At 38.4% G+C, this 25628-nt stretch overlaps 1 protein-coding gene across 1 annotated transcript in view; it reads right to left on the reverse strand.

The window, feature by feature from the left end:
* Nucleotides 1–25628, reverse strand: part of fam13a (family with sequence similarity 13 member A) — a 69824-nt gene that overhangs the window by 21786 nt on the left and 22410 nt on the right. The window contains exons 6-12 of the mRNA XM_042485050.1: nt 25157–25237; nt 24080–24166; nt 18155–18387; nt 11516–11557; nt 2877–2918; nt 2561–2755; nt 535–739 (exon numbers count right to left, since the gene is read on the reverse strand). Of these exons, the coding sequence (XP_042340984.1) occupies nt 535–739; nt 2561–2755; nt 2877–2918; nt 11516–11557; nt 18155–18387; nt 24080–24166; nt 25157–25237 (885 nt within the window). The remainder of the gene's footprint in view (nt 1–534; nt 740–2560; nt 2756–2876; nt 2919–11515; nt 11558–18154; nt 18388–24079; nt 24167–25156; nt 25238–25628) is intronic.

Consider the following 25628-nt stretch of genomic DNA (forward strand, 5'->3'; position numbering starts at 1 on the left):
AATTGCATTAGCATAAGTGGCCCTTACATTTGCTTCTGGAGAAAGTGTTTCAAAATGAGTGAGGCATGCTGCATATTACAAGTCACAGTACAATGAGGGGAACCATTGGGCAGCTGCATTTGCTTCCTGTCATCTTCAACTCACCACTGTGTGCATTTAGTGATCTTGTTAACTAACAATTATTTGCAGTGAGTCAGAAAAAAGGATGACAGGGAGGCAGAACTGAATGCTTTAACGACCAATGTGCATCACAGGTTCATGAGAGGAGAAGATCCGATGCTGTTTGTAATGACTGAAAACTGTTGATAATATTTAGTTTCTGGTGAGAAAAATTGGCAGAGATTTCACAATGCAGTCTGTTGAAAGCAGCCTTGATATCGCTTCAAAAACTGAAAGAACCTCGCTTTCTTCAGGTTATCAACCGACCTACTTTATCTACAGTTATCTACTGAACAGAGAGGAGTGGGAGAGAAGCTGCCAAGATGGAGACTCATCAAACTGAAAGAGATGAGCAGAAACGGCGTGATGACTCACTGTGTGGGCGTCCTGGTTGTCGGTGAGCTGCACCAGCGTCGGGCTGTGTTTCGACTTTCTGTGTTTGGGGGTGTGTTCGGCGTGACCACTCTGGGCTCCCTGTGAGTCTACGCTGCTGCCCGTGTCCTCCCCCACACTGGCTGAACTGCTCCCACTGCTCGACGGGATGTTTTCCTTGTTGGTGTCTTCTCGGACCGATGCAGCTCTGCTCTCAGATGGAAAAGAAAACAGTGAGGAAATGAGACATTTGCCTTCCATTTCATTCTCTCTGTTGCACACTTTGGTCTGTCTTTATCATCTTGACACTGGGTGAAATACTTCAGGAAACTAAATGCCAAAGTCATCCCAGATAACTCATTTACTTATACCTTCTTCAGCAGCTAATGTGCTGTTTAGCTTTCGCGCTAATTCTATTTACTGTGTATTTACTGTCCACAGTCTTACTGAAATTTTCTGCCATCTTTGGAGTAATGCACTCCTCTAATCCATGTCTCTCTGATCTCTCAGGCTCCAGCTCACCTCCATCAACAAAGATTAGCTTCTTACTGAGATGACTTTAGTTGTTATGACTGTACTATGTCTCAGTGGACGAGCTTACCGCACAGGATGAAACCTTACAAATGTTTACCATAACCAAAAACACCAAATGAAAGTGGTGGCATCACAGAAAGTCCCTGAGGTCAGACTTTATAATGTCTGGCATCTTACTGTGCTTTGTGGAAATCCCAGTGGAAAAAAAAATATTCATCTTAGTCATCTCTGTTTAAAGAAGAAAAGATTTGACAATGCAACGACAAATTTCAACCTGTTTTCCATTGAAGTATCAAGAATTTCAGGTCTTTTATTGCCAGTAGGATTTAACTTCTTTTCTACATTTAGAATAAATACACTTTTAGACATAGTTAAGAAAAAAGAGATAAATGCGATAGTACTCTATGATCGTCTGGGTTCAGACCTTTGGATCCCCCCCACTCCACTGAGTTTGACTTGACATATTTGTCTGGCACTACATGAAGTAGTGGTTTCTCAGTTAACCCTTTAAAATTTAAGCAAATTTGCTAAATTTCTTCAAAAAAACATGGGAAGAAGGCAATAAACAACAAAGAAATGACTCAAAAATTAGCATAAAATTTAAATACAAAGTACCAAGAAAATTACCTGAAAACTAGAAAAAAAACTTGCAGAAATAATGGACAGTCTCTCTCCCCCTTTCACGCTAAGTCTTTCCTATACTTTAAAGGCATTTAAAAAACTGATCTTAAAAAAAAAAAAAAACAAAACAAGGAAAGGACCTGAAAAAAAGTCCTTAACAATTTAATAGCTAATTTTAAATATTCATGAAAATTATGATAGTTTAATGGATATTTTTTATCTAGCTTTTAAAAGTAAATTTATGAATCTATTGATTTCTTGCAATTTGCAGGACATTTCTTACCAGGTTGCTCATTGCTTTTTTGTCCCATCTTTTTGAAAGAATTTAAACCAATTTACTCAGGGTTCAAAGGGTTAAATACTTGTGAAATGCATCTAAATGCAGTTCAAGAAAACGAATGTCAGTCCAGGTTTCAAAAGATAAAATAAAAGTTTGATTCAATGAGCGCGTGTCCACAGGAGCAGTTTAGGATGCGAGGGGTCGCACCGCCTCCAAGCACTGGACACTTGTTGGGTGTGCCCTCTAAGTTTGCGGGCTGTCTGCTCCCTGATTTTTAACGTCCAGTTAAAAATGGCCGCTTATTTGGAAACTTTTTCTCATGTTACAAGGATAGGTCGTCAAAATGTGCATCTGATAACATTTAAGGCAAAAAGTAAGCCAGTCGCTCTTTTTTTCGATCAACAATGGTTTGAAACAGTTTCCAGTGGCAGCAAGCCCATTTATCTGAATGTATTTATTTATCCTGTGATGTGTAGGTTGCTTAGTCACATGCTGGTGGGTGGGCGATGGGGAGGCAATAGTTCAATAGTAGATGGGTAATTTAACATCCTACATCCTACATAATTTAACTACCAACATCCTGACTCATTGTACCTGTTTCTTTCCTTGTGTCTCAGCCCCTCCTCCTGTTGCTCTCTCTGGTGTCGACGTCTTTGTCGGGCAGTTGGTGTCACCCTCGGAGATGGCTGATGTGGGGTTAACTCACAGTCTTTTAAACTTTGATCCCCAACAGGGTTTCCATCAAAGAGGTGCTGCTCTACTGCTGATCGAATCGTCCTGTCCAGAAAACTGAAGAAAAAGAAGAGAAATGACTGACGTCATGGACCAACAACAGTTTCTTGAAAAGTCGAATTTAAGAAGTTACCACTAAATCACTAAATCTGTGGCGACAGTAAAAAAGTACACCTACTTTACCACATCTGGTGTGCAGTGGACAGGAGAGAGGTGGTTACTGAAAGAAAAACAATACAGGAAGGTGAGAAAAGAGCTGCAGAAACAGGTGGTCACAACAGGTCACTGAGCAACACTGAAAATCCCCAAGGCTCTGGTTCTGGCCCTAGGTGATCAAGGCATCTAGTGTGCATGAGTGAGTGTTAACTTCAGCTGTGTTCAGAGCATAAGTAGGTCCTCCGGGAGCAAAGTGGCCTGCCTCTATGACTACCGATAAGTCCCACAGCAGAGTATGTGGTCCATCCTCTCCATACTAGTCTCTGGCTTCATCTGCATTTTTCTTTTTTTTTTTCTTTTCTCTGAAAAGGAAACTACTGGAAAAAAGTGATGACTAAATGACAGGTAATTAAATTATGCTTGCAGGGGTGTATTTCTATCTGATTCAATATTTCTGGATACAGAGGTGTGGATCTTAGTCACATGACTTGGACTCAGACTCCATTTAACACCAAATGTCCAATGTCTGCTTTTCCTGGAGTGCAGCTACTTCCACATGTATAGGGGTGACCTGAACAAATCTTCCATAAACAGTGGTGTTGACAGTAATAGCACAGCTTTCAGAGTACGGTGCACTGATAAAGGGAGAGATAACAATGGAGTGATGGTAGACTGTGAAGGTGACTTTGATAAACCTGAGTAAGAAGGCTCGAACATGAATTGACATAATCAAAGCTGTAAGCAGGGATTAGCACTCAGATGAAAAGGAGTCACGGCTCAACCGTGTGATAACCAGATGAACTTTTGACGAGCTGTACAAATTCAAATCATAATCATGGTGCTGTAAAGGTTATTCAGACAGTTTGATTGTAAAGAGGGAGACGGAGGAGTGAAAGTCAGGTCAGCTAAGTTGCTCCAGAAGCAAGCAGCCTAAACCACTCGATTGTCTCTGGGGCCAACAGGAAAAATATTAGCCCACCACCTAACAATAGACTTGGCAGTGAAACACAACAGGTTAAAACAACAGAAAATGGTTAAATGGCTTACTAATGTTGACTTAACATTAGAGCATAAAGCCTGCAGATGTCAGAGGCATGACTTCATCAAGTGCAGTGGACACATTAAGGCCTGAAATATTGTATGACAGAGCTTTTTCAAGATCTGCCCAAAACTTCTGAGGACCGTCTTCCATGCAGGACTTTGCTCTTTATATAAAAGTGATGAGAGGGTTAATTATATAACTGGAATACATGCCAGAAGAAGATGGCTATCAGACCTCAAGAAATGTACCATGCCCTATGATGCAATTAAAGCACTGACAATGTGACAGTTTAAGGCAGTGGTTCCTGTCCTTTTTGGTTTGTGAGCCCATAAAATGAAGCACTGTCTACACGACTCCTCTTCCCTGGTTATAGCCTTTGTGTGAACGGTAACTAGCAACGGAAGAATTTTTTTTGTGATCACTAATGGGGTATATTCCAAATCTGTATTCTTCCTATGATCACTGTCTTTACAATCAGGTAGGCCTGTTTTATCCCCGTCTACCATTTTGTTGCCTTCTGAATCTTCCTGACTAGCTCTTATATAAGACAGAAAACTAAGGAACAACAACGATTTTCAAAAATATTAGGTTTACTTTTATGCCATAATTGTTTCTGAAAATGCAGACAATATCATGATGTGCACCCTATGTAACTGTAATAAAAAATAAGTAAAAACATTTTTTACCCATTTGGACCAAGTGTCTACTTTCAATATGGTCTGACGAAAGTATACAAGTGAAACTTTGCAATCAATTTCACAATTGAGCCATGTATGAAGAAATGGTGGAGAATGACTACAACTGCTTAGTTGTTAGAGCTGGACAGTGATGGTATATTCATGTGGACACTGAAGACACCAGGCGTGAATGACATCAGGTCAATCATACCTAGATAGAATCTGGATAAGAGACACAATTTAATGCAAGCTGTTAAGGTTTTTTGACTTTGTTAAAATGTCAAAAGTAGACTGATTCTTTGCATCATTTATATGTTTGGGTCATGTCTTCTACCTTAAAAATACTTAACAATAAGTAGATTTGTAGGTGAAAGTTCTCGGTAATGAACGAGTGGAAACTATGGTGAACTGGGCATATTCATGATATCCTTAAATGCAAAACACAGTAAAAATTACAAATCTACAGTCCATTTTGGTTCGTAATGTGAAAACAGCTTTTTTATATATCTGCTTGTGCTGCATTTAGGATGTTAATGAAATAGACAGCTGAGCGTGACTGCCTGTAAGTGTCAAATGTGAAACATTTAGTAATTAAATATCTCGTGGCAGCTATCATCGTCCCAAATAGTCTGCGGGTTGGCACAGTGTGGACGAAGCGTGACAGTTTGGTAAATCACCAAAGGAAGTCATATTACTGGCTGGATAAAAAAACTAAACATGCAGCAGTGTGAAACCACTCAGGTATGAGACCGTGTTGTCGCCGGGTGTCCAATAATAACAGTCTGACTCATTAACTACTGGAAAAAGAGACCATAAGGCCAGAGGGATGAGTCATTGCATCAAAAACATAATGACAATATCACCACCACAACATCAGTGAGCCATCCCCATCAATCCTTTTCTAAACACATATATTCAAAATAGTATAAAATCATACCACCAACTTCAGTCAAATGATTGATCAGGAACTGATCAGCTAGCAATTTTTACAACACAGCTATTGTGTAATTTAATTCCTCAACTTTAAACTTTATGAGAGCTATAAAATCCTACCTCTAGACTCACTCCCTGCCTTTTGATTGTCAACCATAGCATGAGTGATCTCAAAACAAACTTGCAACTGTTTATTCATGTTATATAGATGACAATGATCCAACTTTACCTCTGAAAAGGGATATAACAACAAGAGGTTGTATAAGAATAACAGTTGTTCGCACAAAATCACAGTCAGTTATGAAAGAGCAAACATAAACTTGGATTGAGGCCAATGTACTAAAGACCAGATTTACACAACAGAAATCACATACAGTACAAAGGCAAGACAAGGTTTGTTTGTCCATCACCTTTCAACAACAAGGTAACTCAAAGTATTTTACATCAGACAGAGAGGCATTAAGAAACCATAAAAAGAAACACAAGGCCATATAAAAAGACATGGGAGCACTAGTGAAACATACAACTGTTAAACAGAAGAGGCCCGAAAATGGAGCCCTGGGGAACTCCTTATTTCATTTTTATACGCTCAGATGTGTAATTACATACAGACAAGTGTCCTTCAAATAGGATTCAAACCAGTTTAACAGTGTGCCAGAAACTGGTACCCAGTTTTCCAGTATTTCTAGTAATATGTTGTGGCTGACTGTATTGAATGCAGCATTGAGATCTAATAATACCGAGACTAAAACTTGTCCACTGTCCTTCAGTGGATGTCATTCAAGACCCTCAAGAGCAGTCTTGGTGGAGCTGAAATGCCAAAACAATTGTTTACAGCCAAGTAGGCTTTAGGTTTTGAAAAACAGGGTTAGTATGGGTCTGTAATAGTTCATTAGTGAGCTGTTTTTAGGAATGGCTTTATAACCGCAGTTTTCAGGGCCTGTGGCAAACAGCCCAAGAGAAGAGAAGTGTTGACTATTTGCATACAATCTGATTCCACGCAGTTAAAAACTTCTTTAAACCTGTAGGGAGGACATTTGGACAGCAGGAGGCGGATTTCTGTGTTATTTTTTTACCCGCATGGTATTTCTCCCTGGCACTTTTTTCTTACCAAAGATGACCTTCACCTTAGTGGAGGAAATGGTATCAGTGCCATTTATATAATTTAATAATTATTTATAAGATCAGGACAACAGCAATAGGAACGAAAGGTCTAGAATAAAGAGGCTACTTCTGGGCCTTGTCGAAGACTACTGTATAACATAGTCTGTCCACGCCACAAGGGAGAAAAAAGAGGTATACTGGGGGTAATAGAAATGGGGCAGGAACCCTGTCTGTCCATGCATCGTATTTCCTGCATGTGCTGATGCCAGGCACATTTGCTTGCCGTTGATCTAAATAGCGGTGATTTGAGATGCAGCAGTGCTGCTTAGTGGCGTCTGTTAGCATCTTATCCAGTTAGTCTGTGATCTGGTCTGATAGAAGGGAGGTGTGAGGACCCTGATGAGAAAAACTTTTGGTGACCTGGCTGGCTATATCAGTCTTGTGAGCCCGGGCAGGAGAAATGTGTTCACGTTTTGTCATCTTCGCCATCAGCAAGGAATGTGTAACACAACATGCTTGGCTGGAATGTTGGAAGCGGACGTGGCAGTACCAGGGGATGAATTAAATGCCAGCATTAACCAGCGCTTCCATTTTGATCAGTGAAGCCCAGAAGGGGTGACGCAGGGGAGAGTAAAAGGAGGAGGTGGTGACATTGAGGCTGTGATGTTTTGTCTAGTTGGGGCTGAGGCTGCTGTGTGTTCACTGGCTGAAGGGTGTCGCAGACTGAATCAAAAATGGTCCACCAGGGCTTGAACTCCATATCTGACTCCAAACAATTAAACAGTTATATGAAATTCTGGTTTAGTCCCACTGGCTTCAAACATCGTTGTCTCCTACAGGTAAAATAATTTGACTAATTCTGGGGTGTTTATCAGCATGCAATTTTATTTAATGTCACAGACCATGGTAGCAATTGTGATTATCTTATGGTTCTGATAGTGGTGTCTCCAGTGTCCAACATTAACTTTTTAACTTGGCGACCAAGGTAGATGATCTTCTCTTCTAACTCTCAGTAAGAACCCAAACAATTTAAAAAATAACGCCAAACATTTTCCAAACTGTTTAACTATTCTTTCATGAAATAGAATATCTATCATCACAATTTTTTAGAGAGGCTTAAGTGAAATCAGGCATTTTAGAAAACAGACCCTGAAATCCTGGAGAGACTGATGGATGCAATATTTCTTTGACACGCAATACAAAATACAATTCTTGGCCATTTACAAGTCAGCAGCTCTTTTTTTGTTTTCAGTTTGATGGAACTGTTTAGTCAGGTCTGTAATTGAATGATAGGTCTGGCAGTTTAATTGTGCTATTTTTGTTTTACCGAGGGAGCTTTAAAAAGCAAGCAGTGCAAGTCTCTGTTTAACAAGAGCTCAAAGTTTGATTCATATAATTGCTCCATTCAGGACCTTCTAATCAGGAAAAATGCTCTGCAAATAATAGTGAGAACTAAATAATATGTTGCAGTAGTTTGTGTCTCTGTTGGGGTTTTAAAGTCAAGTGTTCTCTAAGGCATAAAGAGCAAGGAGGAAACAACTCCAAAGCCTCTAAATCAGTAGCTTATACCATTTAAATCCCCCGCACTGTGTACCCAGGGGCGTCCATTCAGGTAATCCAGTATTACACCACAGTCAGATATTAGCCAGGGCCTTTAGAGTCTTTGGTCAACACACACACAAAAGAAAATTATGCTGCTCTACGATCCATTTTGACTGGGCTGAGGTTAAGCCCCCATGTGGCAGCCTGAGAGTCTTTGTGTGTGAAGGAATGCAAGTACACCTCAGCAGAGAGAGAGAAGTCTGTATGGTATGTGTGTGCGTATGTGACAAAGTACAAGTAGGCCACGGAGTTAGTCATTGATGAACGTGAGAGAGCGCAGTGAATGGAAGACGGAGAGGAAGTTCCAACAGACAACAGTCTTAGTCATCTAGAGATGTCAGAGTTAGACAGATTATAGGGCTGTAACTTAAGATTTCATTATCAATCGATCTGAAAATATTTTTTTTCACTTAATTTATGGACCTTTTAGTGTTGATAGAGCCAAAGACAATATCCTCAATGAGCTTATTTTCCCCAACCAGAGGCTCACAGATATTAAGTTTACAATGATATAAAAAAGAGATGTGGCAAATTCTCACATTTGAGAAGCTGAAAAAAGCGCTAATATTTAGCCACGTTGCCTCTTTGGTCCAATCTCAAATATCCTAACATCTACTAGATTTTGTACAGACATTTATGGTAACTAGTGGGACTGACCCAAACACTCTGAAGCCATGAAGCTTCAATCAATGCCATGGTGACTGATGTCCAAATCAGTATTTGAATGATCCATCTCTCTATACCATTACCCCTAAAACCCCCAAAAACCCATAAATTAAGAAACAGTAACACAACACAATACGTGTATTACTTGTTCTTATGGTATTTAATCTGAAATCCAGAATCAGAAAATTAAAATACAATTTGTTATTTAATTATTTATTCATGAATTAGATACCAAAAAACAAATAATGTTTTGTTTTTTATACTTTGGATTTTATGCTCAGATCAAAAATTTTGGGGAAAAAACAACCAAACAGGAAACTGGCTGAACTTGATTTTGATATTTAATTTGCCTGATGTACTGTGACTCTGAAGTTGCTCCTACAAGCTAGCTGCTACCCCACAGTTCCTCGATGCCTCACCCCTGGCTTATATGAGAATACTACAGCCTAACCTGGGGAGATGAGGTTTGTGCCTGTAATCGAGCTGCTACTGCTGCTGACTAAAGGAACGTCTCCACGGCTGTTGACTGCTTTCCTCCCAGCTGAGTAGTCTCACAGCGAGGCAGAGGGAGCACGAGCTGCAGTATAGGAGACGTTCAGAGCAAAACCTAGGTCAGTGTGGCTTGTATGGAGTCTGGTGATTGGGCTGTGGGACAGAGCCAAGCATTGGAGCATGCTGGAGAACCAGAGAGAGTTTTGGGGGTTTGAGGCATCCATGCCCACCGTGACTGTCCTCCACTGTCCACACACCCCTTTGTGGAGCCTGTGTGTTAAAGTGTTTCCCCATCAATATGTGTTACATCTACCTAAACATGGCCCAAACCCTGCAAGGGACTGTATCTTATTTATCAGAGGATGGGGTGGCTGGGATGAGACTTTGTTTTATCATCTTTCATCAAAAAATGTTATTTATAATGGAGGGAGGGTGAGTGATTACTCTTTAGAGCTGTCTTTTTAATTTTTTTTTAAAATAATTTCTCTCACATTTAATATGGATGATGGGAGAGAATGTTTAGAGACATAATAAATGACACATTAAGTCACATCCAACACAAAAATCTCAATGTTCTATTGACATACCAAATTCACCCACAGAGTTCAAAATGAAAGTATTTTCAGTCAAGAGCAAAGGTTTTATATACTGTTCATTCATACATACATGCACAGGAGGCATGTGTACACATACATGTTTACTGCAAAATACACATGCATGCATACCTGTGTGCCTGTGTTTGCCAATTAATGAGTTACAGAAACCTGTGAATGAACGAAATTAAGATGGGGCTTTGTGTAATAACATGTGAGCAGTGTTGTAAAATGTCATCTCCGGTTTACTGAGGAAAGTATGCTGAGTACAGAGATTAATGGATACAAAGAGATTATACTATATATCCCTCACCATGGTAAAACAGGTTATAGTTATGTATTACATACTGTACATACTGTACGTAGTTGACTGAGGATTGGATTAGTGTACCAGTTGGGACCTTTGACCTGCTGTCATGGATAAAAAAGGAATTGTGTTTTATTAATTATAACTAAGAGACAAGATGTTCCAGTCAAAGTCAATGCAAAGGTTTTTTTTGTTATATTCAGGTTTACTGCTGCTACAAAACAATCAAAACAAAGCTACAAATGTCTTATTATCTATATTTAAGATATTAAATTACATGTTGTTTCCTGCAACAGGATGAAATCAGACTGTGAAAATCTTAAAAGAAGTTTTAATGTTCAAACTTAAATGTCTAACTGATATAAAATATTAATCATAAGGTGTATTTTAATTTGTTAAGCATTTTTTTGTCTGCTCTCAGTGCATTATTCTAGTTACTTTGACAATCACTCTGTTAAGGCTTTTTTTGTGAGAAAAAATGCTTGATCACACAAACAGCTGCCCTATGGCCATATCAGCTCTAAAGTCATATCAGCAAAAAACACAAAATGTGCCAACTTCAGATGACTAACTGAGGAAGCAGCCATTAACACAGGCTGGATGAGCTGCTGAGTTTTTGAGGCTTTAGGTCAACATATACTGGGGGCTAAATGTAAAACGATTACTGTAGGGTCACTGATGATTAACAGCTGACTATCATGAACTGAGGTCAGGCTGTGCTGAATCATTATCAAATGCACGAGCAAAAGATGAGATTTACTTTATGCTGTATATGTATATGATAGTTTCATGCACTGTGTTTCACTTAAGCACTAAGAACAAGAAATTACAGTAAATTTATTGATATAAGTTGATGAGGTCTGATATTTTTAGGGCTACAAGTAACAGTAATTTTCAGACATTGATTAGTCTACCAATTATTTTAATTTATGGCAAAAAATACTGACACACTGACCCTGCTCAATGATTTTAAACATCACATCATTCAGTGTCTTCGCCCAGTAGTGTCTTTTGTATAGGTGGTGAGTCTGTAACATGTGCTGTGGCTGCCTCCACCACAATAACCAAAACAGTGGTGAGCAAACTGTTGCATGTGCACGCCGCTCTGCTTTCCCGTCTAACTGATGGTTCCATTGTTTCCGATGATAATGAACTAAGGCAGGCACTTCCCCCACTCCTCTGGCCCAAAACAACATACTCTCAAACAGTTCTGCTTGCTTTCTAACACAAATAGAGAGGGCCTACCTCATGTAGAAAGGAGAAATCGGCCTATCCTCTTCTTGGGAGCTGAAAAATGAAAACAAACATAATTAATTAGCTTTCCGGATGTGGTTATGAAGTGCTAGGGCATAAAAAACATAAAGCTCCCCCTCCCTCATCACTACATGTCACTAGGACTGAAAATAGGAGCATAAGGCTGGCTTTTGTCTGCAGAATAATAGCCATGCAGTGCAACAGATCAGTGCCTTTGTGGAACTTGTCTCTGGTAATTATTATGAACCAAAAGAGAAATGGGTGCTGCTCTAGAATATAGGCTGGCTGCTGCCACTGGATGTATGCCAGCGACACATGATGAAATTATGCAACGATAAGAGGAACTCGGTGTTGGCAATGAATGTAGAGGTTGCTCAACATTTTCATATCCTGGCACTTTAGAGCTGAAAATTTCATAATCAACCTGTGTTGTTTACCTAAGCACAGCTGAATGTTGCATTATCTTTTCTAGAGTCAAAGCAGGAAGAAAAACACTGCAACCAAACCTGAACTGTTTGACCTAATATCACATAAATAAGGATTAAAGGCTCTTTATTAACTTTTTTTTATTTAATTTGATATATTTATGTTTAATTCAGTATTTACCATTAAATTCATTAATGTTTTGCTATAATTACATTACATAACAACTTAACTTTATATTAAAGGGTGACTTCAGTATTTTTCAACCTGGACCCTATTTGCCCATGTTTTTGTGTCTAAGTGACTAATCTGAACCACTAAAGAGTGAGAATGCTGCAGTCAGTAGTGACCAAACAAGCTGCAACACTTGGGTCTGGTGTTTCCTGTCAATTAACATCCATTTAAAGTGCTTGTTTTTGCCACTGACAGGCTAAGATTGTTATCATGAATGTCTTACAACATTAGGGAAATGACCTAACAGAGAAATGAAAACTTTTTCTGTACATTTCACCTGTTCTGATCTTTTTTTTTGACCAGTTCAAAAGGTCACTTTGAAAAAAAAAAAGTCGACAAACCAGCATGCCCAGCTGCTCAATTGAGTATTTATCATATGATGTGCAAGACAGAATGACAGTGAATGACAAAGTGTAAAGATCATTTTAAGGATTTTTCTCTTTTTTTATTAAATTGCAAACTGAATATTGTTGGTGTTTGCACTGTTGGCTGAAAAAACAAGCAATGTCATCAAATTGGGCATTAGAGAGTCATAATGGGCATGTCACAGCTTTTAAAGAACAAACAAACGAAAAAATAGAGATAGGAAAAAAATCTCATTAATTAAATGCTGAAAGATTCCTATCTTCTAAATATTGACATAAGGGCTAATAGTCATACATATTTCAAGCAACATTTGTTTTGTTTTATTGCACACTGTAATCTAAGTTTTCTATTTGTTATACAGCCCAGCAAAAGCTAAAAGGAGCAGACACATATGTTGCTGATGTTCAATAGAGCAGCGAGAATAATTTGTTTTGCTAGTTTTGTGTGTCTATTTTCTATCCCTCTAAGACATCAAACACAAAACTGAAACAATATCCGATATGAGATAACTGTGCCGACTGTGCCTAACGACAATCAGCCTGACTGTAGGCTGTAAACATGTTGAATCTCAGATGTTCTAAAACACAGGAGAAAAAAAGTGTTATTGAGTTGAGTAAATGTTTGTGCTCTGGTACGTGATGTGCCTTCATGTGGCTTACAGTAAATGGGGGCAGGCATGTTGAGGGGAGGGGAAACCACTCTGGCCATTCTGGCAGCACCTCAACAAGTTCAAAACAAAGGATTTAGGTTTCAAGTCAGACAGGGATCAAAATGGGCCAAAGTTCGCTGAACTTCAAAAGTCTTCTGAAATGTTAAGGAAATATGCGTGTGTGTGTGCATGTGTTCCTCCGGTCTTCTTTTAGGGGCAGGTTGTTCACCACAAACACCTCCATATTCTTTTAGAGTCTTAAGAGTTAAATGTTTATTCACTCCACACCCATGTTCTTAACTGGTGTTACACAGTCTGGCAAGCATATTAAAATAATATGTGCCGTCACTGCCGCCGTGAATTGCTAAAGCGGAAATCCTGCTTACCCACTACCTTACTGAGGGGATAACAAAAAGCTTTGTAGGAGCACTCAGAGAAGGCCTGATCCCTCTGGGGCGAACGGAAAACTACCAACGACAAGTTGGTCATTCTGGTCATTTTTAAAAAGTGTAGACAAAGGTAGTCTTGCCTAGCGGATGCTGGTTACTTGAATAATCCTCCAGTAAATCTGGCAGGGCATCTCTCCTTCCCTACTGCAATGCAGTACCTTTTCCAAAATCCTTCTTCAGCACGCAACAACACTTGCTTAAGTCTAATTAAAGTTCTCAATGATCATAGCACTACTTTGGGGGTGTGGTTACTGCATCTTTGTCACAATGCTGCCTATTGCAGCGGAGAAAAGATGTTTGATAATCAATTTTTAAACTTGGCTCAAAAATAGGTCATGTGAAGCTATTCTTTCAGCTAGTTCTGCAGAGCAGAAAGTGAGCAATAGTCTGACTAGAACAGATTACAACAATGGCAGATACAAAATATATAAAATATAGAGAAGTTACTTTTTTTGTATTTGACTGTATTGATTGGTAAAGAGCCATGGAGCGGTCCCCTTGTGTGTTCAGCTGCTCTGTTCAGCCTCCAATACATTCAGGACCCTTTATCCATCGGCTTTTCGATGGGTCCTAGACATTCATAGCATAACTAAGAGCACAAACTGTGCACTGGTCAAGGCCTAAAGTATGTGTTGGATACGCCTAGCTAAGCTGTGCTTGGTATATGTTCATTCTATCACAGAAATTGGCATTAAAACAACACAGAGACACCGTGCTTTAGTTTTTAAACGGAGGCATAGCTGGACCTACAGACAAGTGTAACCATGTACGGATGAAATATGATTTGTTCTCACATGCATTTTTCTTTTGTGACAAATCTCTACCACAACATTACCTTTGCTGCACCTTACTGATGTAAAAGCCAAATGGCACATAGAAAAGCACCAAGTTGGATTCTTAGGAGTATCAGTGAGTGGAGTTTACAGACATGATATGGATCTGTAAATCTAATACAGCAGTGTGTGACCTAATATGTTAACTTGCCTAGGGTGGTGTTGCATTATCCACATGAAAGTGGTGGCAAAAAGAACTCCACATATTTCCTGAAAGTTGGATTGCACTGTTCTTTTGTTGTTTATTGTTGTTGATCAATTTGTCGGAAAATACTGAAATGTGCCCATTTGAAAAGCTAGAATCAGTACATTTTTGGCATTTATGCTTGACAGGTTAGTTAAATAATTATTAAAAACTGTTGCCAATTAATTTTCTGATATCAAATAAACAGTTTTTTAAGCTTTTTTTTTTTTTTTTTTTTTTTTACAAAAAATACATAAGTGTTTTTTACTACAGACTTGAGCTCACCTGCTGCCATTCTTTCCCCTCACTGTCAGAGCAGGTATGTGACTTTCTGTCTGGTCCATCACTGAACTTGAACATCAAATTATCTAGAATGTCATCTTTGAGGCAAATTTCCCACTTATCAAAGAGCCTTCAGCTCTCCCTACTGGTGGGGAGAGTCAGACATGTGAATATCTTCAAGAATAAAACAGCTAATCTGTTTAGCTTTTACTCTGTACTGCTAGATATCCCGTTACCTGGCTGACTGAGACTCTTCATAGACATAAAATCTTGGTACGATTGGGGGTCAATGTTTTGTCCATTTGGAAAATAATGTGCTAACATCAAAAGTGCAGGTAAACCAGTTTGATCCAGCCAGCAGGTTCCTTCTGTAAATATGTGTTGTCAAGCCTTCTGGCTGACGGATGACACTTCCTGACAGACGGCCAACAATGCTATTATACCCACAGGGAACCTGCACTAACACCACACTGCAACGTTCCACACTCCCACCTTTTTCCAATGGGCTTCTAAGAAAACTTATGGTTACATCACAAGATTTAGTGAACCATGGCAACTCCACACAAAAGCCAGCATGCATCCCCTATATGCAACTACGCAATGCTGAGAACAGAATAAGTTCACATGATGCTGCTATGTTGGCTGTGACCTGTGTGGTGAACGAGTCTGGTTTCAGATTTCAGGTGCAGATGAGAGAACTGTGGCACACAGAATTACTGCATTTAATAAAGAGGAAGCAAAGTGTTAACAAGTTCAATGTGATCAGATTTAAAACTCCTGCTCTGGAACAGTAAAGGGGTCAAACTGTGGGCACACGAGAGGATCTAAAAGTGGAGCTACAAATAAAAATCTCTGAGAATGCTGATTTGATTTCCAGCGGGTGCTGAATGTGACCTGACCAAGCAGTGTGCCTAGTGACAGAAGTAGTTCCTGGAAGGACCGGTGCATGTGTCATCTCTAAAACACATCATCAGACACATTACTTCTTTACCTTTACACTACTTACAATTACTTCTTTACCACCAACAAGGTGTGAACAAAATTCCTTAATATCACATTTTAAATTCGCAAATTTCAAATTTGCAAAAATCATGAATTGAAGGTGTAAATGTATAAACCCCCCAAATTTTGTCATTCTGGAAAAATTAACTTTGGTTGTGGCCTGTGCTGCACTATGCTGACAATGACTTAACTAACACATATATATGGAAACTGAGAGCAAGCTGACAAATAAGCACAGCCCAAGCTTAAAAAAAAAACACACAGATGAATCCACTTTAAAAAAAAAAATCAAATATTTGCTATGGCTTTATGTGTATAACACAGCTACTTACAAATGAAACAGTTTTTAAACAAACTAATTTACATCACATAAATTTCACCCCATTCACATACATGTTTTGTCTTTAAAGCACGAGTGAGTACCAAAAGCCTGCTGGCAATAAAGATAGGAAAATCATTTTAGTCTTTTTGCACACTACAGGTGTCTATTTGTAAATATCAGAGAGCTGACGCACTTTACTGGGGTCTTCCGTCACGCTGTCAGTACATCAGTCACCCAATGCGACCTGACAAGGATTCCAGGGTGTTGGGGGGGAAACCACAAGCAGATTTATTGGTATCTTGACATGGCGAGGAAAGCTGTTGCCACCTTGGAGGTATTATATTTACCACTTCATGTAGACACAAACATCTGCTAAATTAAGAGGCCATGGTTTGTCTAGTTGATTTAGCAAATTTCTGGTCACACATGTGATACTCTTAATTATTTTGGGAATAAAGAGCAAAGGACTTAATGAGGTTGACTTTCTCATATACAGATCTTTAAAGGTATTTCATTTTTGATGAGTTATTGTAAACCGGTAACTGTCAATAAAACCAGAAAAAAGCTCTGTATATTCTAATCTTTAGTATTATTATTTCTTTAATAAAATAATAATAATAATCATAATAATAAAAAATATAGGCTTAAAATGGGTGCAGTGAGATTTGTAATGCAGTACGCAGGTATGTGTGGAAACACACCACTATGTGTGTATGTCATACTAAACTTTTATGTAATGTGTTAATGGATCTGTTGCTGACATGGTTTTAAACTCTGATTAATGATATACTAAAGGTCAGTGGTTTGTCCGCCAAGCCGTACCAGAGGCCAAAACGGCATCATCATTTCTCACCTTCAAAATCACACAAATGTGACATTTAATCCTTTGCTCAACATCATATTTTAGTTTTTCCACTGAGACAGATTCTACGTATGCTTATCTCAAAGTTGGCAATATAATGACACTCAATGTCATTATATTGCCAACTGGGGAAGCAAAATCAGTCAACTGAAAGCATACGCAGTGGATAAACTTTGGTATCGGAGTGTGTGAGAAGAGGTTTAAGTATAGTATTAAGATTTTCAGCCAAACAGTGCAGGTGTGATCACAGCCCAGGCTAAAGCCAGCCTAAACTCCCAGCCAAAGCAGCAAGAGCCCCAACAACAGACACAGCTGTAGTCTTGCTATTCCAGGACTGAGGACACTCAACACCAAGTGGTTCCAGTTTCAGTTTCTTATAATAGGCTTTTTTGCATGCCAAAGGCACATTGCCTCGGTGCTTGGGCTTTAGATCCCTGATCGCTGTCAAGATTCTTCAACCTCACCCTCGACTGATAGAACATCACTTATGCAAACAGTAGTCATAACCTATTTACCACCACTACAATCGCCCCTGTAGTATTCCACATGAACGGGACATCACAGAACGAAAATAGAAATCATTTCATAGTTTAATGTTATGTATGTAGCTGTGACCTTTTACGTTGTGTTATATGACCTTGAGTTTTATTTTACAGCGGTCATAAAGGATAACGCTTACAGATAAAACTGTGATCTTAATGAACTGCTGGAGAACTGGCTGTATTTCACAGAGTAGGTAAATTCTGTTTTTGGTGCATGAATAATACTTAAAGTGCACATAAGGCATCTATAAATATTAATCTCTGATGATACTCTGCATAGTATTTAATTTCCAGTTATGCAATCTGCAATATGCTGTCCTAAAACGTCAGTTTGTCTCAGTATGCTTATAAATGTCTCCCATTAATACAGCTCTAAGCTTAATTTTTAAAACAAAATGGATCATAAAATCACTTCTAATTCTGCAACTTGCCAAAAATATGACACAGACACAGGTGTACACTCTTTGACTGTACTCACTGACCTGCTGATAGCCTCCATGCTGCCAGAGGGGCTAACATCACGCTGACTGGGTGGCGAGGCAGTGTCTGGGGTGTCTTGGCGACCTGTCTCCATCGACTCTGGACTGGAGCTCCTCAGCTCTGAGGTCAGGGGCAAAACAATTGGTATGGAGAGGGACCTTGCATGGGGCAGCCCAGCAGAGTTGTGAGGCTGAGGGATGACTTGAGTCATGCCGTCACTCTTTCCTTTCTTTACCTATTTTACAGAGAGAAAGAGAGAGCGATGCCAACAACAGGTGAGTCTCGAGACAGGAAATATGAGCATGAGAGGTAAGTGATACATTTGTGCACTACCAAGCTCTCACACTCACACACTCACACACACACACACACACACACACACACACACACACACACACACTGCAACACTGAAGCATTCAACCTTTTCTCAGGTCACTATAAAACATTTGAGGATCTCCTGAATTGAAGCAGGGAGCAATAAAGGAACCACAAAAGAGGCGAGAGGGGAGAAAAAGGTTAGCTTGTAAAACTGTAAGGTTAGACTGATGTTTATCTTACCGTGCGGACCTTGAGTGGGTATAAACAGCGTGAACCGCTGACTGTAGTGTAGGAGAAGAACCTTAATCTAATTACAGCCACATTCTGAGCACTGTTCTGCATTTTTTCCTGACTTTCAACCAAGGAAGCCTGGGAGAAGTGTTAAAGAATGTGACACAGAGCTTTCTCTTTGTATATATGGAGAGGACTCGAATGCCTGCTAATGAACACTGGGGCCAAATAGCCTGCTCACTGTGGTAGAGTAGGAAATAGGTCTGATGCCAGAGGCCTAATATCGATAATGGTCAAAAACACCCATCGCTAAAATAGGCTCGGCTCTAGATAAACGTCAGTTGAATTAAAAGGCCTACTTTTTTTTTCTTACACCAATTATCAGGAGAACATTTCCATTTAGGGTTTGTACTTAATGGGTTACTCTAAAATCCATGCATGCTGCCTCCATTTAGTCATTGGTGCAGTTAATGAGTGAATCATTATAATTAGCTCCACAAGCTTCTTTGGCTAGACCTGGTATAGATTTTGCCCCTCAGGGCTTTGAAATTGATTTAGCTAAATTTGTCATTCACAGGAAACCACAGAAAAAGCAAAAATAGAGAAAAAGGGGGAAATTAATGCTGGTAGTAGCTTTTTCAATTTCATCCTAAAATCTTGGTGGAAATATATGCTCTAATATATAATATGTATGCAATAAATGATATAATATTTAATACTATACACTAAACTGTGCAATATCTATTCTTCATATGTGCTGCTATAATGTGAATTCATTTCAGCCTATTTATAATATTTAGCTTTTTCTACTGTTTACATATTAAATTGCTTTGTATTTACTACGAATGCTTCTTGTTTTGCACTATACCCTTTGCTGCTGTAACAAGGCCAATTTCCCCAATGCGGGACTCAAAGGACTGTCTTATCTGATCTTAAAAAAGGGTGTTGTGATAATGAACTTTATTGACAGTTCTGGCGAGATGGTGCGGTTATCTTGATTGGTGGGTGTCCTAATTATGGGTTTTGTCCACTGAGCTTTAGTTTTTGTATTATTATTTTTCTGCAAATTAAAAATCGATTACATCTCAAACAAATCCGATCAGTGACACATCACCACAATTATCAAATTTGTTTTTTACCGCAATTATCGTCTCCGATAAAATTTTTTTACACTAGTTCAAAAAATTAAAAGTAGTGACACTCATTCAGGTATAATTTACATTATGTCTGTGCAAGTTAGTGTAAGTTATGGTGATAATTCGAGTCAATTATATATATGGTATAGAATTTCTCTTTAGTCCAGGGGTGTAAAACATACTGCCCACTGGCCAGAACCGGTCTGCTTCCTAAAGACTTACATTTTAGTTTCGTGTGTGGATATATGCATTACTACACAGGAGTTGAAATGTACAGAGCTATCCACATGTAATGGCAGTGAGTAGCAGACTGCGGATAAAGTGAGACATATTGTTGAAATTGCACTTAATTTTCTTAAGATATTTCTGTCTGTTTATCATCTATTTTGTGTGATGAAGGTTTTTAGAATGTACTAAACACCAAAAGAAAGGAGAAAATTAGAGGAGCTATTGTTATTTATATTTTTATGCAGTGATTTTACTGGTTTGGCCCGCTTAACATCAAATTGTACTCATGAACTACAATGAACTCAATGCACTACAAAACGACACAAATAACATAGTAAGGTAGATGATATACTGACGGTATACTGAACAAACATGGTCATGGAAATCTCAAACAGACATAGCTAAAAATCAAACTGCACGTCAGTTAGTGTTAACCACTGACCCGTCATGCTGTCTCCATTCCTGCTTCTCAGTTTCTGCCTATGCATAAAAACGAGCTCAAACAGGGCAACAAGTGGGAGCTAAATAGGCCAGATGGCAAAGAAGTCTGACAGACCAAAATGAGGATATGACCTGGTTTCTAAATCATGGATTAACTAATAATTTGAAGGTTTGTGACTAAAATCTCAAAAGACTGCAAAAAAAAGCCAAATAAAATATTAAGAACATTCTCTTCTGTAATCTGCTACAATGAAAGTGCAGTTGTAGCTGGCCTTACAACATGAACCTCTGTAAACTGATCTCTATTCACTGACTAGTGACAGCTCATTTTCTTTGAAACATGATCCATACCTGTTCTTGCTTGCACAACTACTTTCCCTATAGTTTTCAAAATAGTGGTTGTTTTCATAGGCCATTTTGTTCAAAGATAGTAAAGCTGACATACTGAAAAAGTGGTCAAATATTTTTGTGAAGTTGGCTTCAATTTTACAACAGGGGGCTTTCTTGTAATGCTTTATTTATTCAACAAAAAGGAATTAGTAATAATCTGCCAGTAATAACTGTGCACATTTTGGAGTCCAAAGCTCATATATGATCATAAACATCTCTATGTGTTCAACAAAACACAAGTACCCATTGTAAAACAAACAGTTACTACAGGTATGCTTAGGGCTTTCTAATTTGAGTGTGTGTGGGTGTGTTTGTTGGCCTGAGGCTGATAAATACTGTACAACTTGTTGACTTATTTCACCTTTGCCCTGCAGCACCACAGTTCTAAACACAGTGTAGCTCTGATAGTGTGTGAGTGGCGATCAGTCCAAAAAACAAACTTTTGACTGAATCTTTAGCAGTAGCAATTACCAAATCCAAAGACCAAATCTCTGTTACATCTGGCCTTGAGAGTGATTATTTTTTTTTATAGAGTAGGGTTTGGCAATGCAGCCATTTTTTTTTTTATAGATTTATAGTGATGACAAATCATTTGATAAATAATTAAGAAGGTCAAGCCTTTTTCAGTAAATGCTATTTTTATTTTCATATGAAGCAAGGAGTCTCTTGGTGTTGACTTAAGCTATGTGAATCAATCGGATGTTAACTAGATGGTGTTTCAAAAGCTCCAAAACAACAGACCCTTAGTATTGTTCTATTTGTTTACTGCTGATTACTATATCACTGACTCACTAAGCCCCTTCCGACCCTGAGCGCAGCCCGAGATCCTCCAGCAGAGGTCTGTTAGTGATTCCTCGGTCAAGGCTAGAAATAAGAGACAAAGCCTTTAGAGTCACAGACCCACCAGTCTGGAACAACCTGTCGAGGAGGAGGCAGGCAGGCTTGCTCTGATAATTCTTTCAAATCTCTTTAAAAACACACCTTTTCAGAAATGCTTTCTCATGGATTGGTTATTCTTCTGGTTTAGTTGTTTTTCCTGTTTTAGTAATCAATTATCACTGGATCAATGCTACTTTTATTTTTTATATTGTAATTTCTCTTGTCTGTGTAAAGCACTTTATAACTTCTTTTTGAAAAGTGGTATATAAATAAAGAACTATTGTAACATTTTCTAGTCCCTACTTATGGGGGCATTATTTATAGGCACTCTTTCTATTACAGCTGCTTTATGATTGTTATAATGATCAGCATACAGTTCAATCTCCCATCAAATGTCATCTGACAATGATAAAGCCTCTGCAGGCAAGGGCTGATATTTAGGGCTGATACAGTGGAGCTAGCAAATATCCAGGCACAAAACTTCCTCTTCTGCACGCCAGTCATTTCGCTAATCTCTAAATAAATATAAACAGATATCTGCATGTTAACGTAGATGTCTGTTTATAGAGACTGCATTTCAGCCCATGTGTTCTGTACAATGCACCTCTCACAGACTGTCACACCTTTGACTCAGGTGAAGGTAGTGTGCCACCACAACACTGGATTAAGACTTAAAAAAACAAATGAAAAAGATTGGCTTATGTTCATATTTGGAATATGCTATTTACATGAGCATAGAGAAATCGGGTTATTCACATTCTGCGTATACATCCCAGTTTCTTCCAGAGTACTCCAGCTAGCATATTTGGGTTTTTTTCATAACAGAATATGGTGTTTACATACTCAGACACATACATGGGATACTCAAAAACCCCAATCATAAATGGATTTTTAATGTCCACATAAACGCACTCAATGAAAACACACCAGAACACTTCAAATACCAAAATCTTCTACAGATTCTTCATACATATGCAGAATCTGTTGAGCGAGATTACTTATTGCTAACAAAGCTTGCCACCACAAAAGCTCTCTGAAGCTAATGTGTTGCTACTGTATCATTCTAGGGTAACTACTGGGCTTACGCTTAAATATACATTCTTTTCCCATTGCATTTAAGTACTCTGTATGCTTACTATATTAAATAAAGTGTTGTGCTTCCAGTGAGAATTTAATGTTTATCTTTAGCACAATGTTAATATCTTGACAGCAATCTATACTTTTGTAAATCCAGCTTATTATTGCACTAACTCATTTTTACAAAATATTTAGTCAAAGTATTGTTCATTGAGTCACACACATTTCTGATTTGTAATTTTTTGTCCAGTACTGTTGACACACTTGCCTCAAGTAGAAACCTCAAAGGAAATACTCTGTCATCAACCTTTATTGGAAGTGTGTTTAGCTCGCTGCAAAGCTGTGCATCTACACACACAGTGAAAGCTAAGCTTACCTTTTTGGTTTAAAGGTTGAAGTAACTTCAGGCATTTAAATACATGCTTAAGCTTTAGTTACATACCTGCTCTGCTACTCTGCTAAAAGCAAAGATTTTTCATTTAGCACTGAGGGGAGCAAACATCCGTCATCAGCAGATGTTTCTACCCGCCTGAGCTTATCTTGCTGTCAGTCAGCATTTCTTTTATCTCTGCAGTGACACCAGTCTTAATATGTTCACTGCACTTATGATATTGGATCTTTGTTTACAACTGCATATGAAACAACCACAGCAAGATAGAATCTGTTACTGTTGTCAAACTGAAGCCAGCCTCACAGAAATTATCCATTATTTTATAATATAAAACATATGACTGTGTACAGACATTAGTATTACTTTCAATGTAGCTCTCATATTGACCTTGTTAAAAAGAATAATAAAGCCACAGGTTAATTACTACATGTTCACAAACAGGAAATTTCTGAGCCTTAATTATAATCAAATTCATGACCCAATGCAGCTTTTCTGGCAGAGTTAATCTGTAATAAGACCATAACAGAGATAAAATGTCATACTATAGCCTCTGTTTGTCTCTTGTTTTAAATAAGTGTGTTATTGTTTCCTGCAGCAGATTTCCTTTATCAAATCACACCATGTGACTGGGCAGCAAGGCCACATGCAACAGAGGCTGTCTGCAAGATGACCTTAAGCTAATCAGCAGCACCGAGGCAATGCAGCAGATAAGAAAGCAGGAAGAGTGTATTGAAAAGACTGAGAAATAAAGACTGTAGTAAACCATTAGGCCAAACCCTTTAAACAGGAAAATGTAATCACTTAATGACAATAATAAACTGTCTCATTTTCTGTACCTTCTTTTTCCTCGGCCTCCCCTTTGGGGTGTTAGTAGAGGATCTGTTCAGAAGTTCTGCATTTTGCTGTGTTTTTTTTTGTCCAGCCTTGGAAAATGCATGAAGAGAAATGCAAAATAAAGAGGTTAAGATTTGAAGGACACAGAAATATTATTCATGCATGGAGTGTATGAAATAATGTCCAACTTGAACACAATGTAATAATTATCGTGAATTAATATTAAAATATACAAGAGTAAAAGTAATACATTACTTATTACATATATAATAAATATTATTATATGCATGATTAATATTTTCTTAATATAGCCTGAAGCAATTACTTTATTGCATTTTGTAAGATGTTATTTTGTGAAACGTGTTTCGCTGGATATAATTTGTGAAAAGTTATATTTTGTGAAACGTTGTGTTTTGTGAAATCTTATGTTTTTTGAAATGCTGTGTTTTTTGAAATGTCAGTGTTTTGACCTAGACCAAAAATACAAATACTTCCGTACTGCATGATATTTTCTCATCAATTCTATGACAGACAATCCTCTTTCATTATAACAGCAAATGTGAGAAAATATAAAAATAAAAAGTGCTAATTCTAAAGATTGCTGTCCTGAGATGATAAAATAAATTATCAGTAGTGGCAGCTGCATATTATTGAAAAGGTCATCATCTATTCACACAGTACTGAGTGACCTGATTACCATTGTGGGCAGTATGCACAAGTCAGCTGACACTGATAACATCTTTAAAGCTCACAGAAACCTACACAGACGTACACAGAAATAGTTTTGGTGTTGGAAAACAGCTTTTCCAAAACATGCCCATGATGTGTTAATCACGTCACACAGATCACATGATTGGTGTTAGAAAGGACTATGTGAGGGAATTTAAAGGGTTCATGCAAGTTTGACCTGGCAATGTGATGCATAAACAACAACACTGCATTTCACAGTAGACATATGCAAACCACAACTTCCACAGCAAGTACACTGAGGAGAATTGACAAATAAAAAAAACACACACACACACACACATGCAGCTGTAGCTTTTTAGAGCTGCATGTGTGTGTGGGGGATCACACACCTTCACTCTAGGAACCGGTGTCGGTGTGTTTAAATTGAGGGGGCTCCATCTGTCTGCATCCGTCACATGCGCCTCCTGGGTCTAGAAAAAAGACAAAAGAAGATGGTCACATTTTTAATGTGACTGTCTTTCATACTGTACTGTAACAAAAGGAGCAACAGATAATGCTTAACAGAGAACAGGAAGTTTTGCTCTCCAATTCTTATTGTTGTAACAGTAGCCTCATTTAAACGGTAGCTATGAAACATCAGAGTCATTTAAGAAGAACTCCTGGGTATGTGTGCTCTACTTTTGCTTTTCTTCTTTGAGCCACAACAACAGTATTCAGAATAGATGTTAACAGGTTGACAGTCTGCATCTTCAAACGCATACAAAAACATAAACACTTTCATGCACTCCTCCTGCTCATCAGCATTATGTGACCAAAGGAAAAGGCAACACCAGTGATCATATGTGCTGCGTTCAAAGGCGT

The sequence above is a fragment of the Plectropomus leopardus genome, chromosome 4, assembly GCF_008729295.1.
Source record: "Plectropomus leopardus isolate mb chromosome 4, YSFRI_Pleo_2.0, whole genome shotgun sequence".
Taxonomy (NCBI): Eukaryota; Metazoa; Chordata; class Actinopteri; order Perciformes; family Serranidae; genus Plectropomus; species Plectropomus leopardus.